Source organism: Lates calcarifer, linkage group LG11 (genome assembly GCF_001640805.2).
Source record: "Lates calcarifer isolate ASB-BC8 linkage group LG11, TLL_Latcal_v3, whole genome shotgun sequence".
Classification (NCBI taxonomy): domain Eukaryota; kingdom Metazoa; phylum Chordata; class Actinopteri; family Centropomidae; genus Lates; species Lates calcarifer.
Genome location: NC_066843.1, coordinates 17,917,362 through 17,933,115, shown reverse-complemented (window position 1 = coordinate 17,933,115; position 15,754 = coordinate 17,917,362). Strand labels below are relative to the sequence as shown.

At 42.4% G+C, this 15,754-nt stretch overlaps 1 protein-coding gene across 1 annotated transcript; it reads left to right on the top strand.

Moving 5' to 3' along the window:
• Positions 1–1,403: 1,403 nt before the first annotated feature.
• On the top strand, positions 1,404–15,715 carry smarca4a (SWI/SNF related, matrix associated, actin dependent regulator of chromatin, subfamily a, member 4a). Its single transcript, XM_051073721.1, is given in 35 exon segments — positions 1,404–1,589; positions 3,042–3,305; positions 3,592–3,724; positions 4,367–4,605; positions 4,607–4,826; positions 5,064–5,162; positions 5,259–5,514; positions 6,115–6,241; positions 6,372–6,545; positions 6,823–6,996; positions 7,143–7,310; positions 7,407–7,457; positions 7,566–7,696; positions 7,962–8,025; positions 8,130–8,242; positions 8,453–8,600; positions 8,712–8,875; positions 8,979–9,045; positions 9,185–9,295; positions 9,406–9,648; positions 9,753–9,866; positions 10,179–10,286; positions 10,443–10,529; positions 10,661–10,707; positions 10,822–10,988; positions 11,179–11,342; positions 11,542–11,808; positions 12,366–12,443; positions 12,539–12,757; positions 12,922–13,184; positions 13,340–13,445; positions 13,551–13,652; positions 13,808–13,940; positions 14,025–14,164; positions 15,028–15,715. Coding segments are annotated over 34 exon segments (4,932 nt in total). The 5' UTR covers positions 1,404–1,589; positions 3,042–3,083; the 3' UTR covers positions 15,061–15,715.
• The last annotated feature ends 39 nt before the right edge of the window (positions 15,716–15,754 follow it).

Genomic DNA, 15,754 nt, shown 5'->3' with positions numbered 1-15,754 from the left:
TTATCATGCAAAACTACATATAGGTTTAAAAACAGGCTGCATGATATTTCTAATGATGACTGATGCTTTTGTGCATGTGCTGTTAGTGTGTGTGCTGTGCATATATGTGCACATATATCCATAATTACATATATGGCTTAAAAAAACCCAAACCAAACCAAAACAAAACAAACAAAAAAAACATCATCTAACCTTTCTATTAAGGTGAAGAAATACTATGAGTAGCTTATTGGCTTATTTCTGTTGGTATGTGAAAGTAAATTGTGACAATGTATATCCCACATTCAAGTCATAAAATGTGGCCCTTTGTTGTTGACAATATAAATCATTTAAGGTTTGTTTACAGGAGAGCTCTTAAGTATTGAATAGGTCTTTAATAATTAGTCAATTAATCAATTAGCCAACTGAAAAAATTGATAGATTAGCCTAATTTTTAAAGCAAAAATGCCCTAAGCCTTTGAATGTGAAGATTTCCCTCTTTTATTTTAAAGTGATAAACTATAACTGCATATAGAACTATTATTTGAATAAAACAAGCATTTTGAAGGAGTCATCCTGGGTTTTGGGAACTTAGACATTTTCACTAAATCTCTGCCATTTTTTATTGAACCAGCTGTCAATTAATCTTCAAAATGTTCCGTCAGATTGATCAATATTTAAAAATAATCGTTAGATACAGCTCTAAGGCTGAAATATTTGTGCTTTTCAAGTATGTATACAAACGTTCAAAAGCTACACACTGGCAGTAATGATATATAATACTGTTCTATTCTCCCTCCGTTGCTCGACTATTAACGTCTCGACCTAATTAAGTTTAACTTCTTGAATCTATGATCGTATTTGAGTATTTTCACATTTAAATATACGCGCAGTTTAGTGATAATCCTCGCTGTCTCCGCCACACAATACTGTGTTGAACTCGCGCACCCATCCCCCACACCGGCTCCTCACTCTTTCATTCCTCCCTGTTACACAGAGTCGTTACTGGGCATGCGGGAAGTGAGCGAGACGGTGGATGGGGGCGCTGCAGAGTCGTACAGGCCGGTCCCTGTGATACAATCTACCGAGAGAGGGGGGTGAAGGAAAAAAACCAACTGGGTAGGTCGGTCTTTGTTTCTGGCTAGGAGGAAAACCAAGAGACGTTGCAACCGGTGAGGATTCAAACATCACCTTTCACCTCTTGTGTAAGTAAAATATCATTTTGTTACCGAATAAAGAGAGTTTTGTCTGTGTTTTACGCGGCTGTGATGGGATACATGTGCTTTTACGGGGTGCTTTTTGTTTGAGAAAAAGATGAGACCGACATTACAGTGCCGCTGCTGTGGCGCGACAGTGTGCAATGAATGAAAATTGTTTTTGGAAATGTACTTAGAGCGGAGCACTGAGCCAAGGGTACGGGAGGCGCGTTGGATCAATCAGCTCCAGCGATGAGGGATGCTCTAACCGTTCACATGTCGCCTCATCTGGACAAACATCTCTCTAAACAACACATTTTTCTGCCTAATTGGCCTGGGAGAGCATGGCCGGCTAGGCTAAGTCAACTAGCTCGCTAGCATGCTAGCTACCGTCCGCGACCAGCTTATGTTGTTGTAGGTTTTTTAACTAGCAGGCTAATCTGAGTCGGGCCGGTGTTCTTTGTGGCTTTACCTCAAATTAAGAGTCATTTTACAGCCGAGCCACTTGGCCAATGAATACTCGCGCTACTTTACGACAGAGTGGAAATTAAAATGTTCGGTTTTAATTGATATAATGTAACGTAAACTATAAAACCCGGCTAGGCCCAGCTAACATTAGCTAAGCTAAGAGTGCTAATAATTGCTAACCCAACTGTTATTTACTTGTAAATGTAAACATTGTAACGACTGTACTGAAACAAAGTTTTTACTTTGGTCAGGTGTTTTCTCATCATTGTTCACACATGTCTATGTCTGTATCATCACGGGTTGTATCCTGTACAGTAGAGCTCCAGCTACAAAGGCTTTTTAAAACTATAGTTTTGACCCATGAAGTGACAGTTTAGTTGACCCCTTGGCGACTCATTGTGTTTATGAAGTTTACCTTTAGTAGAAACCGTTACATCGCTTTAGTGCCTGATTTGAGACTAATAACTAAGATATGTGGTATCAGTCCTGTTGCACTCAGAAACTGACCATCTGTCACAATGTGAACTAACAAAGGTTTAGGATGTTTAAAAGGACACTTCATCCCTCAACAACATAAAAACATTTTCCTTTTATGCACCCATCATTTGATAATGTGATTAGTTGAGGTTTGGAGGTGTGGGCTGTAGTTCACCCACTGCTGGGTGACATTTGGCATATGGTTTGCAGCCTGCAAAGCATCAAACATTATATTTGAAAAGCACAACAGCAGCATCACGTTTGTAGAGGAATTACTTAAAATGTACTATAATCCACTGACCTCACTGAGAGTTACACCACCAGCTGTTTTAACTGTTGACTGCACCACAGGCTAAATTGATTTGATTAATCTGCATGTTTTAATAACCGATTAATTGTTTGGATCAAAGATTCCAGTGTGAGTGTTTTTCAATGTATACTTTTATTTTATTAAAATAAATTATTGTTTACTCAAAAATAATCAATAATAATCAATCAATATTTAGTTTTATGGCCAAGTTAAAAGTGTAACTCTAGTTTGAAAGAGACACTGGGGTTCAGTCTGTCAGATGTAATGAGATTTTTTGAGCATCACAAAGCAGATCTCACGGATTTGTTGCAGTAAGCTTTGAATGTTAGATCCAGACCTCAGCAGATCACATCTAATCTTGACTGCTGCTGCTTGACTGTTTTGGATGAGCTGTCCCCTCTTTCTGTTATTTATTTCAGTTAGTCAACGCACTTGTATTACTTATCTTGAAATAATCAAATCTGACTATGTTGCATACATCAGTCTAAGATTTGGACTTGTACTACTCCTAAAGTGTCAAAGACATTTTTATAAATATTCCAAACAGGTGCACTTGGTCACACATATATTATGATAATTTCCTAAATATCTGCTGTCATCTCACCTTACAGGGGTCCTTGCTGCTGCCACACATTCCCAGTTTCCCCTGAGAGATGTCCACCCCAGACCCCCCGATGGGAGGGACACCTCGGCCTGGACCCTCCCCAGGCCCAGGACCATCTCCAGGAGGCATGATGGGTCCAAGCCCGGGTCCCTCGCCAGGTTCAGCCCACAGCATGATGGGGCCCAGCCCAGGGCCTCCTGGATCTGGACACCCCCACCCTCCACAGGGACCCTCAGGATATCCTCAGGACAACATGCACCAGATGCACAAAGTACTAACTTTGAATTCCTTTGTTTACTCTGCCTCAACTTATTTTTCTGTTAGATTTACACTGAATTAAATCAGTAACTAGCTAATCACTTATTTGCTTATTATTTTATAATTGGCTGTACATGAGATGGTAACTATTATTGACTGTTTTAATCTACATATTTCCTTAAAGTTAACATCTTTACTATACAACTTACACACTAGAACTGTATAAAAATATTTGTAGGTTTGAATCAAATGTAAACAAGCTTTGTTTTATTCATGGTTATTCTGTGTCTTTTAATCAGCCCATGGAAGCCATGCATGAGAAGGGAATGCCTGATGACCCTCGCTATGGCCAGATGAAGGGCATGGGTATGAGACCAGGGGGGCACAGTGGTATGGGACCCCCTCCAAGCCCTATGGACCAACATTCCCAAGGTAACATATCACTCAGGTATTGTATTTTAGACAGCCTGTTCTCACTAGAAAGATTAAACACAAGTAAACACCGTACATTTGTGTGTAAATATATTTGTGGTAGATTTGAATTCTTAGATAACTTAAGTTGCATTAATATCAACACAGAATGGGTTACGAAAGATTGAAATTAAGGATCTTAGAAAAGCTCCATGCAGGATGAACCAATAACTCTGCATAGACACATAGTCTGAGCAACACATACAGTGTGTTTGTGAACCCATCCAGCCGGTTTCTCTTCTTGTTGCTGCTCATATGGCAGCATGAGCAGACAGCAGTGGGCAGGACAGTGGGAGGGGTGGAGTTGAGGGCTTTTCCCTTTCAGACAACAACAAAGGCAGCTGCATCTACAAAACCACACAGTCAGTAAGCAAACGAGGTTAGAGAGAGAGAGACATACAGTGACAGTAATAATAGAGTTGACTCATAGAATGTAGCGATAAACTAAACTAAAGACAATAAAACAGTTTGTCATTGAGCTCATAGTCAGTGTCTTAAATATCAGTAACCAGTAAATTTGTCTTAGTTGTTAAAAACCTGTTCAGCACAATGCAGGAATAATTTTTTGGTATACCCATCATGCATCTGTTATGTGTTCCCCAGGTTACCCCTCTCCATTGGGTGGATCAGAGCATGCACCCAGCCCTGTCCCAGCCAATGGCCCTCCCTCCGGCCCCATGATGCCTGGAGGTCCCTCTGGCCCTGGGGCTGGACCTATGGAGGGCAGTGGTGACCCTAATCAGGGCATGGGTCAACCTAACCGTGGTGGTCCCCAGGGTCCGGGTGGACCAGGCGGTGCAGGAGGTGGACCCGGTGGTGCAGGTGGACCCACTCCTTTCAATCCAGAACCAGCTGCACCAACTCAGGGCCCAGATTATGGCTTACAAGATGCTGGCCCGCAGTCAGCCCCTTCCAGAACACCTGCAGATGGCTGTGCAGGGGAAGAGGCCAATGCCGGGGATGCAGCAGCAGCCGATGCCTAACATGCCACCTTCTACAGGACCTGGAGGTGGGCCTGGGGCTGGGCCGGGACCAGCTCAGGCCAACTACAACAGACCACATGGTGAGATAAGAAAGGCCCTCAGGAAGCCTATTTAGTGTATTTTGATCATCTGTTTCCCACCAAGATTCTATCCAAGCATATTTGTAACAAAAGCAATGAAAGCAGAGTATTTGATAGCTCAGCAGAGACCCCTGGTGGCTGAACATGATTGTTTATCTTAAGCTGTCTAAATATTCAGTAATTACTGGAAAATTATACAATTTTTCATATTATTTGTAACATTAATTTTTCTTTCAGGCATGGTAGGCCCCAGTATGGCACCTCCTGGACCTGCAGGAGTTCCCCCAGGTATGCAAGGCCAGCCTACCAATGGACCCCCAAAATCATGGCCTGAAGGTAAACTTAGTCTTGAGGCTCATTTCAGTCCGCACTGTGTATTTTCATGCACACATGTAGATCTGAACTGATCTCTTCTAAATCCATGTCTGCTAGGACCAATGGTGAATGCTGCTGCTCCATCCAACCCTCCCCAGAAGTTGATTCCACCTCAACCCACTGGCAGACCCTCCCCTGCTCCTCCCTCTGTTCCCCCTGCTGCCTCCCCAGTAATGCCTCCTCAGACACAGTCCCCAGGACAGCCCGCCCAGCCTCCTCCCATGATGCTACACCAGAAGCAGAGCCGCATAACCCCCATTCAAAAACCCCGCGGGCTGGACCCAGTGGAGATCCTACAGGAGAGAGAATACAGGTGAGACAGAGTTGGGGGGATATTGTGAAAAAACACACTGGAACCACATTAGCTTTCCTTATTTGGATGGAACCCTGTTAGTATTTTATATGTATAAAAAATGTTTATTTTTGTTTGTTTGAATGCTTACTTTTGCAAGTCGATGCTACATGTGTATTATTTACATGTAGCATCGACTGATGCCACATACCAGAGCTAAAAGAGCCGAAAGCTAGTTAACAGCACTCACCCTTAGATGAGCCTATACAAATATACACTGCTCAACAGGAAAAACACATGGTAAGCAACACATAAAAAAATCATTGATTTACAGTTTATAACGGGAAGAGAAGTGGACCAAAGACTGAACTCTTGATTTTCTGTTTTACTCCCCAAGAAAGATGTTGTCTCATTGTCACTGACTCACAAGACAAGATTTGAACCATCTGTGAGATTCAATTCTGAAAGTTTATCAATCTGAATATTATGGTTCAAAAACTGAAGAAAACCTAAGACCTTTGACATATAGTTCATTTACCATCATGATGGTCAGCTAGAAGGGGAGAGAAATAATCCTATAAGTATTAAGTCAGTATAATTTCCTGCACATGTATTTTTCAGGCTACAGGCCCGCATTGCTCACCGTATCCAGGAGCTGGAGAACCTGCCTGGATCTCTAGCTGGTGACCTGCGCACCAAGGCCACCATTGAGCTCAAGGCCCTGAGGCTGCTTAACTTCCAGAGACAGGTAGCAAGCACAGGCAATTGTAGCACTCAGTTGACCTATATACAATTCTCCACTGTTACTGTTAAACTTGCATGTCATTGTGTTCCCAGTGGGAATATGTAAAAATATGTTGACTTTTCTGTGCCTACAGCTGCGTCAGGAAGTGGTGGTTTGCATGCGGCGTGATACCGCTTTGGAAACTGCACTTAATGCCAAGGCCTACAAGCGCAGCAAACGCCAGTCTCTACGTGAAGCCCGCATCACTGAGAAACTTGAGAAACAGCAGAAGATCGAACAGGAGCGGAAACGTCGTCAGAAACACCAGGTATACAGTGGGGAAGGAGTAATGGGGGTGGATGAAAGGGTTTATAGCAGGGCAAAGGGATTCAGCTGGCTGTTTTGTATAATTTCTTTATTGTATTTGATGACAACCATGTTCTGTTTTTGTTGTGACTTAAGTTAAAACGGCTCTGCTTCTGGTGTAGCAGAGGAAATAGTGACAACACGAGGAAAAAATGTCTTTTAAAAAGAGTTTAATTTCAGTTCACATTACTTACTGGATTTATCATCAGTGGTGTAATTATGTATTCTTCTGATTACAGGAATACCTCAATAGCATCCTGCAGCACGCCAAGGACTTTAAGGAGTACCACCGCTCCATCACAGCAAAGATCCAGAAGGCCACCAAAGCTGTCGCCACCTATCATGCCAACACTGAGCGTGAGCAGAAGAAAGAGAATGAGCGCATTGAAAAGGAGAGAATGCGGAGGCTGATGGTGAGACTGAGATCTACCAAGGAGACACCAAAATACAATATTAGTCTGTATTTGCTGATAGGTGGACAGTGACAGAAGTACATGGCAGAGATGTTATAGTTTTAGTTCCACACCAGGATTTGACCTCTTTGTGAATCATTTTCCAGGCTGAGGATGAGGAAGGTTATCGTAAACTTATCGACCAGAAGAAAGACAAGCGTCTGGCCTACCTGCTGCAGCAGACAGACGAATATGTGGCCAACCTCACTGAGCTGGTGCGAGCCCACAAAGCCGCACAAGCTCTCAAAGAGAAGAAAAAGAAGAAGAAAAAGAAGGTAAATGTTCATAGCATTCATAATATGACTGTGTATTTCAATTACATTTTTTTTTACACATACTTTAAATTTTATTATGTTTTATTATGTATGCAGAAGCCAGAGATTACAGAGAGTGGTGCTGCTGCTCTGGGGCCTGATGGAGAGGTGAGTTTATATTTGAATAAGACATCATGATTTATAATCTTAATGTGCAGCAGTGTGTTTTTGTTTACAGCATTAATGTTTTTCCTCTCACTTCCTCCGTTCTCACAGCCTTTAGATGAGACCAGTCAGATGAGTGACCTGCCAGTGAAGGTCATCCATGTGGACAGTGGAAAGATCCTGACTGGGGTTGATGCACCTAAGGCTGGCCAGCTGGAGGCCTGGCTTGAAATGAATCCAGGGTAAGTGGGGGATTATCACATTGTTTGATGTAGAAAGTGACACTTCCTCCCCAAGAAAAGGTTTTTGTTTTGATGCTGTCACAGTCGTGAAGTGATTTTAATTCTAAAAATAATGCTGGAAATCAATGTTCTGGAATAAGGTTCTTAGTTACAACTCATGGCACTGAGTTACATCAAAGCCTTGTTGTAATGAACAATGATTGTCCTTCAGCAGAGCAGAACATTATATCTCTGTATACATGTCTCTGACATTTGTTCTCTGCAGATATGAAGTAGCGCCACGTTCAGACAGTGAAGACAGTGGTTCAGAAGAAGAGGAGGAGGAGGAGGTACGAAACACAGTGAACTCTACATCTAAGCAAAATGCTCACTTGTAATTTTCTTGCCAACAGTTTTTTAACCTCCTCTTTGTGTTTTTTTTGTTCTTTGTCAGGAGGAAGAAGAGGAGCAGCCTCAGCCCTCTGCTGCTCCAGCAGACGAGAAGAAGAAGATTCCTGACCCTGACAGTGAAGATGTATCTGAAGTGGATGTCCGGCACATCATTGAGTAAGAAAGAACCACTGGTGTTATTATATACGTACAATTTAAAAAGTTAGGTCATGATTAAGTCATGCAAAGATACAGTTAAAGCATACAGTATTTATCCCTGTTCTCTGTCCTCATTCTCTCAGTCTCTTGTTTTTAATTGCTGTTTTTCATCCACACAAAATGTCTCACTGTATTTTTTCCACCTCTCTCCCCCACTGCTTCCACCAGACACGCCAAGCAGGATGTAGACGATGAGTACGGTAACGCAAGTTTCAATCGAGGCCTGCAGTCCTACTATGCTGTGGCTCATGCTGTCACTGAGAAAGTGGACAAACAGTCCTCACTGCTGGTTAATGGACAGCTCAAGCAATACCAGGTACACATCCAACACCTGCTGAGAAGAGAATAACTCATATTTAGTGACATCCACAGGACGGTTAAATGATTGTTCATAAACTGAAGTTAACTGTGACACCTTTCTTCTCAGATCAAAGGTCTGGAGTGGCTGGTGTCACTTTACAACAACAACTTGAATGGCATCCTGGCTGATGAGATGGGTTTAGGAAAAACTATCCAGACCATCGCCCTCATCACTTACCTCATGGAGTACAAGCGCCTCAACGGGCCCTTCCTCATCATTGTACCTCTCTCGTGAGTAATAAATGCTCATAAAGAAAGCTGTATGGACCATGTTTAAGTGTTCATATGTTGAGTGGAGTCGAAACTTCTCTGAATCAATGTTGTTTGTTTTCAGAACTCTATCAAACTGGGTCTATGAGTTTGATAAGTGGGCACCATCTGTTGTGAAGGTCTCCTACAAGGTCAGTGCCTCCTACTTGGATAATCTGTTTGTTATTTGTTGTCATGACCCAAATTACTCAAAACCCACAGTCAGTTATGAAAGATTTAGTTTATTTATACATTTCTGTTGAAAATAAATGCAATTCTGTTCACTTTCAGGGTTCTCCAGCTGCTCGACGTTCATTCGTTCCCATCTTACGCAGTGGCAAGTTCAACGTGCTGCTCACCACATATGAGTACATTATCAAAGATAAACAAGTGCTAGCAAAGGTAAGGAAGCCTCCTCAGATGTAGTTTTGAGGTTATATATGAAAAGTATAATCCATGTGTCAGTCTCTCAGTCATGATGATTCCTAAACATACTCTGTTTCCTCCCAAAGCTCCGTTGGAAGTACATGATTGTGGACGAGGGCCATCGTATGAAGAACCACCACTGTAAACTGACACAGGTCTTGAACACGCACTACTTGGCCCCACGCCGTCTGCTGCTCACCGGCACTCCGCTGCAGAACAAGTTACCTGAGCTCTGGGCCCTGCTCAACTTCCTCCTGCCCACCATTTTCAAGAGCTGCAGCACCTTCGAACAGTGGTTCAACGCCCCCTTTGCCATGACTGGCGAGAAGGTGATAAAAATACCAAATAGTATTTTCAAATAGACCTTGTTAAAAAATGCTCTTGGTTTATGAATATTTCCTCATCATTCTCCTTTCTCTGTTTTTTACTCAAGGTTGACCTGAATGAAGAAGAGACCATCCTGATCATTCGACGTTTACACAAGGTTCTCCGACCTTTCCTGCTGCGCCGACTCAAGAAAGAAGTCGAGGCCCAGCTGCCTGAGAAGGTCAGGCAACATTCAAATTTCTTGTACTTGGTTGTCATGCACTTTTAATGATTCATTCCTTTCTCTGCTTGCTTGCTAGTTAACGCACCCACTCACACAGTTGCAACATGATGTGACAGTGGACTCCTTCACCTTCTTGGTGCAAATTATTTCAACTCTCCTGCTCACTTGCTAACAAATTTTCACATCCACCATTCCAACATGTTGTGACAACCAACTCCTTCACACATATACATGGATGCATTTTTAAAATCAAACAGTTGATACAGTTTGATGGCTTTTCTAAGTCTGTCCCTGATTGTTGGTTTCTAGGTGGAGTATGTGATAAAGTGCGACATGTCGGCCCTACAGAGGGTTTTGTACAGACACATGCAGGCCAAGGGAGTCCTGCTCACAGATGGGTCAGAAAAAGACAAAAAGGTAAGAAGGAGAAGATAATGTCTTTGCTTTTCAAAGGTGAAACCTCGTTTTATAGATGTGACATATAGCACAATAAATGTTATTTCAAAGCTGAATAAAACTGGACACTAATAGATGTATTTCTCTGTTGTAATTTTTTCCCTCTAAATCTTTCAGGGTAAAGGAGGCACGAAGACCTTGATGAACACTATCATGCAGCTGAGAAAGATTTGCAACCACCCTTACATGTTCCAGCACATTGAGGTACGAAAAACACACTTGAACTTAACCAGGCCGTAACTAAACAGTTTTCTCTGACGAATGCTAAACGAGTAGAACGGTTACATGAATGTAGAAAATTAACTTAAATTTTTGCTTGTTCTTTTGTTGTACAGGAGTCTTTCTCTGAGCATCTTGGTTATTCCGGTGGAATAGTGACTGGGTACGTAAAGCTTGAGATTTTGTGTTATACGGCTCATGTTTGTGTCTCATGTAGGTGTTGATATACATTGCACACTGGCTTATTGTCACTGATATTCTTCCTCTGCTTGTTCAGCGCTGACCTGTACCGCTCCTCTGGGAAGTTTGAGCTGCTGGATCGTATCCTGCCCAAGCTGAGGGCCACCAACCACAAAGTGCTGCTCTTCTGTCAAATGACGTCACTCATGACCATCATGGAGGACTACTTTGCATACCGAAACTTCAAGTACCTGCGTCTGGATGGTGAGACACCTCAGACCAAGGCTAACATTTGGGCTATTATCTATTTGTCACCACCATTCTCCTGCAAATACATCAGCAATTTACTGCACAGTGTCACAACATAAATAGAAACTCCCAAGTATTTTATGGGGTTTTTAATTGTCAGTTGAAATTCACTTTTTGAACACTAACACCTTTTCCCCTCCCATAGGAACCACCAAGGCAGAGGATCGTGGCTTGCTGCTGAAGACATTCAATGATCCGGCCTCTGAGTACTTTGTGTTCCTGCTCAGTACCAGGGCAGGAGGCCTGGGCCTCAACCTGCAGTCTGCTGATACAGTCATCATCTTTGACAGTGACTGGAACCCACATCAGGTACTCAAATACAAATACACTGTATATTGTCATCAACACAGATCTCATTTATGGCAAAGAATATATTCAGTATAAAATATAATCAACAACACTGGAAGTATCTAATACTATCAGGTGTAAAATTGAAGTCACAGTAGTTTCTATAGCCACCACACACAATCTCTGCACCTAAACTAATCATATGTTTTTCCTCCTACAGGACTTGCAGGCCCAGGACAGAGCCCATCGTATTGGTCAGCAGAACGAAGTGCGCGTGCTCCGCCTCTGCACCGTCAACAGCGTGGAGGAAAAGATCCTGGCAGCGGCCAAGTACAAACTGAACGTGGACCAGAAGGTCATCCAGGCCGGCATGTTCGACCAGAAGTCCTCAGGCTATGAACGTCGGGCCTTCTTACAGGCCATTCTGGAGCACGAGGAGCAGGACGAGGTCGGGGCTCGAGGAGGCTGCCGCACTAGGGGGGCGTGGGTGGGTGTGATCTGAACCTGTTCCCACATCGCCCACCCACCCACATCCGCCTGTGCGCTGCCCCACCTCTTCATTCTCTCCTTTTTTTTTCTCTTCCTCTGTCTCTTTTTCCTTACTTCCCTGTTTTCTCAGGATTTGTGAGCTTTCATCAATCCAGACTTCTCCTTTTCTCCCTTATGTATTTCTGCTTCTGCACAAACCTTTGATGGTTAATATGATACTTTATCTCTTACACTTACATAAAAACTTCTCCCTTTTATTGCTTGTTTTTCCTTTTTCTGCTGTTTACTTTTTTGTACAAAAACTTTTTTTGCTTTTTAACTTTTTATACTTACTATTGAAATGTATTTCTAGTGATGAACTGAAACAGATGAATTTGCAAAGCTTTAACAGACCTACAAGTGATATTTGCAATGCCTACATTAAGTAAGAAGTAATTTTGAGTTACTTTGGTTCCCCTTGTCTCAAAGAGTCATTAGTTCAGAGACTTGGCTCTGAGGTACCACATAAATCTGCCGTTAGCCTCTTCTCACTCACACTGTCTCATTCGTCCGTAGGAGGAAGACGAAGTGCCAGATGATGAGACTGTCAATCAGATGATCGCCAGAAGTGAAGAGGAGTTTGAACAGTTCATGGTTTGTCCGTGTTCCATTGCAATTATTATATGGTTTGTCATTTTATAAACTCAATCCACCAACATTCTGCTGATTTTGTTTTTTTAAAATAAAAGCGCATGGATCTAGACAGACGCCGCGAGGAAGCCCGCAACCCTAAGAGGAAACCTCGTCTGATGGAGGAAGACGATCTACCCGGCTGGATTTTGAAAGATGACGCTGAGGTTGAGAGGCTAACTTGTGAAGAGGAGGAGGAGAAGATGTTTGGCAGAGGGTCCCGCCAACGGAAGGAGGTGGACTACAGCGACTCTCTCACTGAGAAACAGTGGCTCAAGGTGGGATGTCATCATATGTAAATTTCCCCACTGTGGGACTAATAAAGGATTATCTTATCTTATATGTAGCTCTTAGAAAATATGACTTTGCATCTGAGGAGGCGACGTTGTTTTTGTCTTTATTATCTATCGAGAGTTTTTGACTTGATTCCTCTTTACCACAGGCCATAGAAGAGGGTAATCTAGAGGACATCGAAGAGGAAGTTCGTCACAAAAAGACGACCAGAAAGCGCAAGAGAGACCGCGACCATGACGGTGGCCCGGCCACACCCAGCTCCAGCGGCGGTCGGGGACGGGACAAGGACGAGGAGGTGAAGAAAGCAAAGAAACGCGGTCGCCCGCCTGCCGAGAAACTCTCTCCCAACCCACCCTCACTCACTAAGAAGATGAAGAAGATTGTTGACGCTGTCATCAAATATAAGGATGGGTGAGAACATTACTGCGTCTTTGCACGTTTACCATTAACAGAAATATCCAGAAATAATATACCTTACTACATCTTTAATCTACTGAGTGGTGATTTAAGATCTAGCAGAACTCATGGTGATGCATACTAAGACCACAGCTTCCCTGTATCTGTAGTAACGGGCGACAGCTGAGTGAAGTCTTCATCCAGCTGCCCTCTCGCAAGGAGCTGCCCGAGTACTACGAACTCATCCGCAAACCAGTGGACTTCAGAAAGATCAAGGTACAGTGAAGAAAAAGGACTTTTCAGTTGTTCTTTTGTTTTTGTTTTTCTTATCATCTACTGTGTGTTTCACTGCTGTTTTCTGTTGTCCCCGCTCTCTACCAGGAGAGGATCCGGAGCCATAAGTACCGCAGCCTGAACGACCTGGAGAAGGATGTGATGCTGCTGTGTCAAAATGCCCAGACTTTCAACCTGGAAGGGTCTTTGGTGAGTTCAGCCTGGAGCACACTCACACTAATGTTGTATATGTTTGGATTTATGTTACAGTCACCATACTTCACATGAAGTCAGTATTAGTGAGCCTCTGTTTCAGGCAAAGTCTGTACAATCTTCTCTTTTTTACTTTGTCTGTAATGTTTTAGATCTACGAGGACTCCATTGTGCTGCAGTCTGTCTTCACCAGTGTGAGACAGAAGATCGAGAAGGATGACGAGAGCGAAGGAGAGGAAAGTGAGGAAGAGGAGGAGGAGGTAGACGAAGGCTCTGAGTCTGAATGTGAGTATCAGAAACAAACACTACACTGAATACTCGAGCCTTAATATCAGCAATGTAATGTTTATGATCTTCATCCTCTATCAGCTCGTTCAGTGAAAGTGAAAATTAAGCTGAGCCGGAAAGAAAAGGGGGACAGGGGAGGAAAAGGACAACGACGGAGGGGCCGCGGCTCCCGAGCTAAACCTGTGGTGAGCGACGATGACAGTGAGGAGGAACAGGAAGAGGTGAGAACCACTAGAACAAAATCTCAGTGGCATGCTACTACAGAGACACACTCTTCAGAATCAGAATCAGAATCAGACTTTATTGCCACGTAAGTTTGCACATACAAGGAAAAGAGCGAAGAGCAAGAACTATATATATATATATATATATATAGTTAAATGCAAGAAATAAAATAGAGCTGTCATAGTGGCGTTACAGGAGGGAACTCACAGTCAATACATGAAGTCACTTTTAGTGCATGGGGACAGTACAGTTTTTTTTTAAGGGTGAGTGGGCATTTTTTAATTAATTTTCATCAACAGAATATTAATTGACATTGATTTCAGTCATTTATCAGGCAAAAACCCCAAACATTCACTGTTTCCAGCTCCTCACCTCTTAGTGCTTTTTGTTAACTGAAAATCTTTTTGTTTTTAGTTGTTGGCTCAAATCAAAACAAGGAAATGGAGAATGAATTTTTCACTGTTCTCTGACATAAACTAAATTAATCCAAAAAAAAAAAATACTGACAGATGAATAAACTTGGACTTGAAATTGGAAGGATATTGTACTGCTTAATATTTTATTGACCAGACAATTAGTTGTGAAAATACTTAATCCATAATTAAAAGTAATGGTTAGTTGCTGCCCTAATTTGTGGTGCCTCTTTTCTCTGGTGACAGTAATGACTTGATTCATCTTCATTAAGTTTTTCACTTTAGAGATCAGAGGTTAAAAATGTAATCCAGTTACTCTCATTATAGTTCTCAGTTCACCTTCTTCTACATGATTTAACTTTAATGTGGTACAGTATTCATGTGTAGTTGCTGTGTACCTGTGTCGAATAACAAAAATAAATCTGTGTTTCTGTTGTTTGTTTCAGGAACGTTCAGCCAGTGGCAGCGAGGAGGACTGAAGAGAACCACTCCTGATTGGACCAACGGCCCACTGAGCCCCTTACTGGACTTTATATATTTTACTTAGATACAGCAGGGAGACAGTCAGTGGAGAAGGCCTAGTTTTACCTAGATGAGCTGATTTTTAGTGGGACAATTGTATTCTCATTAAAGTATACCATTAATTAAAAACCAATTTAAAAAAAAACTAAAATATGAAAGATATGAACCATCCACTTCCATATTTAAAGCATTTTCCCTCTATGAGTAGTAGTGTCTCTTTGCCTTTTTGTTTTCTCCTGTAAGTGGAAAATTGACAGAGCCTGACTTATAGACTGATCGTGGGCCATTAAGACAGCTAACTGTTTTTTTAAGTGGTATTTGTCGTCTTTTACTTTGAGACAAGGCGTACATGTGAACCAGGAGTCACTGCGTTCCCCCTGAAGTCCCCTTTTTTGAATGCATGTCGTGCGTGTCTGTGGAAATGCACCTGGATGTGTCTTCGCTATTATCTCTGTGTTTAATTTAAGACTACAAGCGGGATTACGGTACATCCCACCCTGCAGCCCCTCCCTCTCAGGTTGTGTATGTAAAGGGGGAGGGAGGGATAGGACCATTTTCTCGTGTCGGTGTCACTGGATTCCAAAAAGTACAATAAAGGCATCTCATAATTAACCTGCTGTCTTCACTTTGTGCACCAAGATGTGATTATTA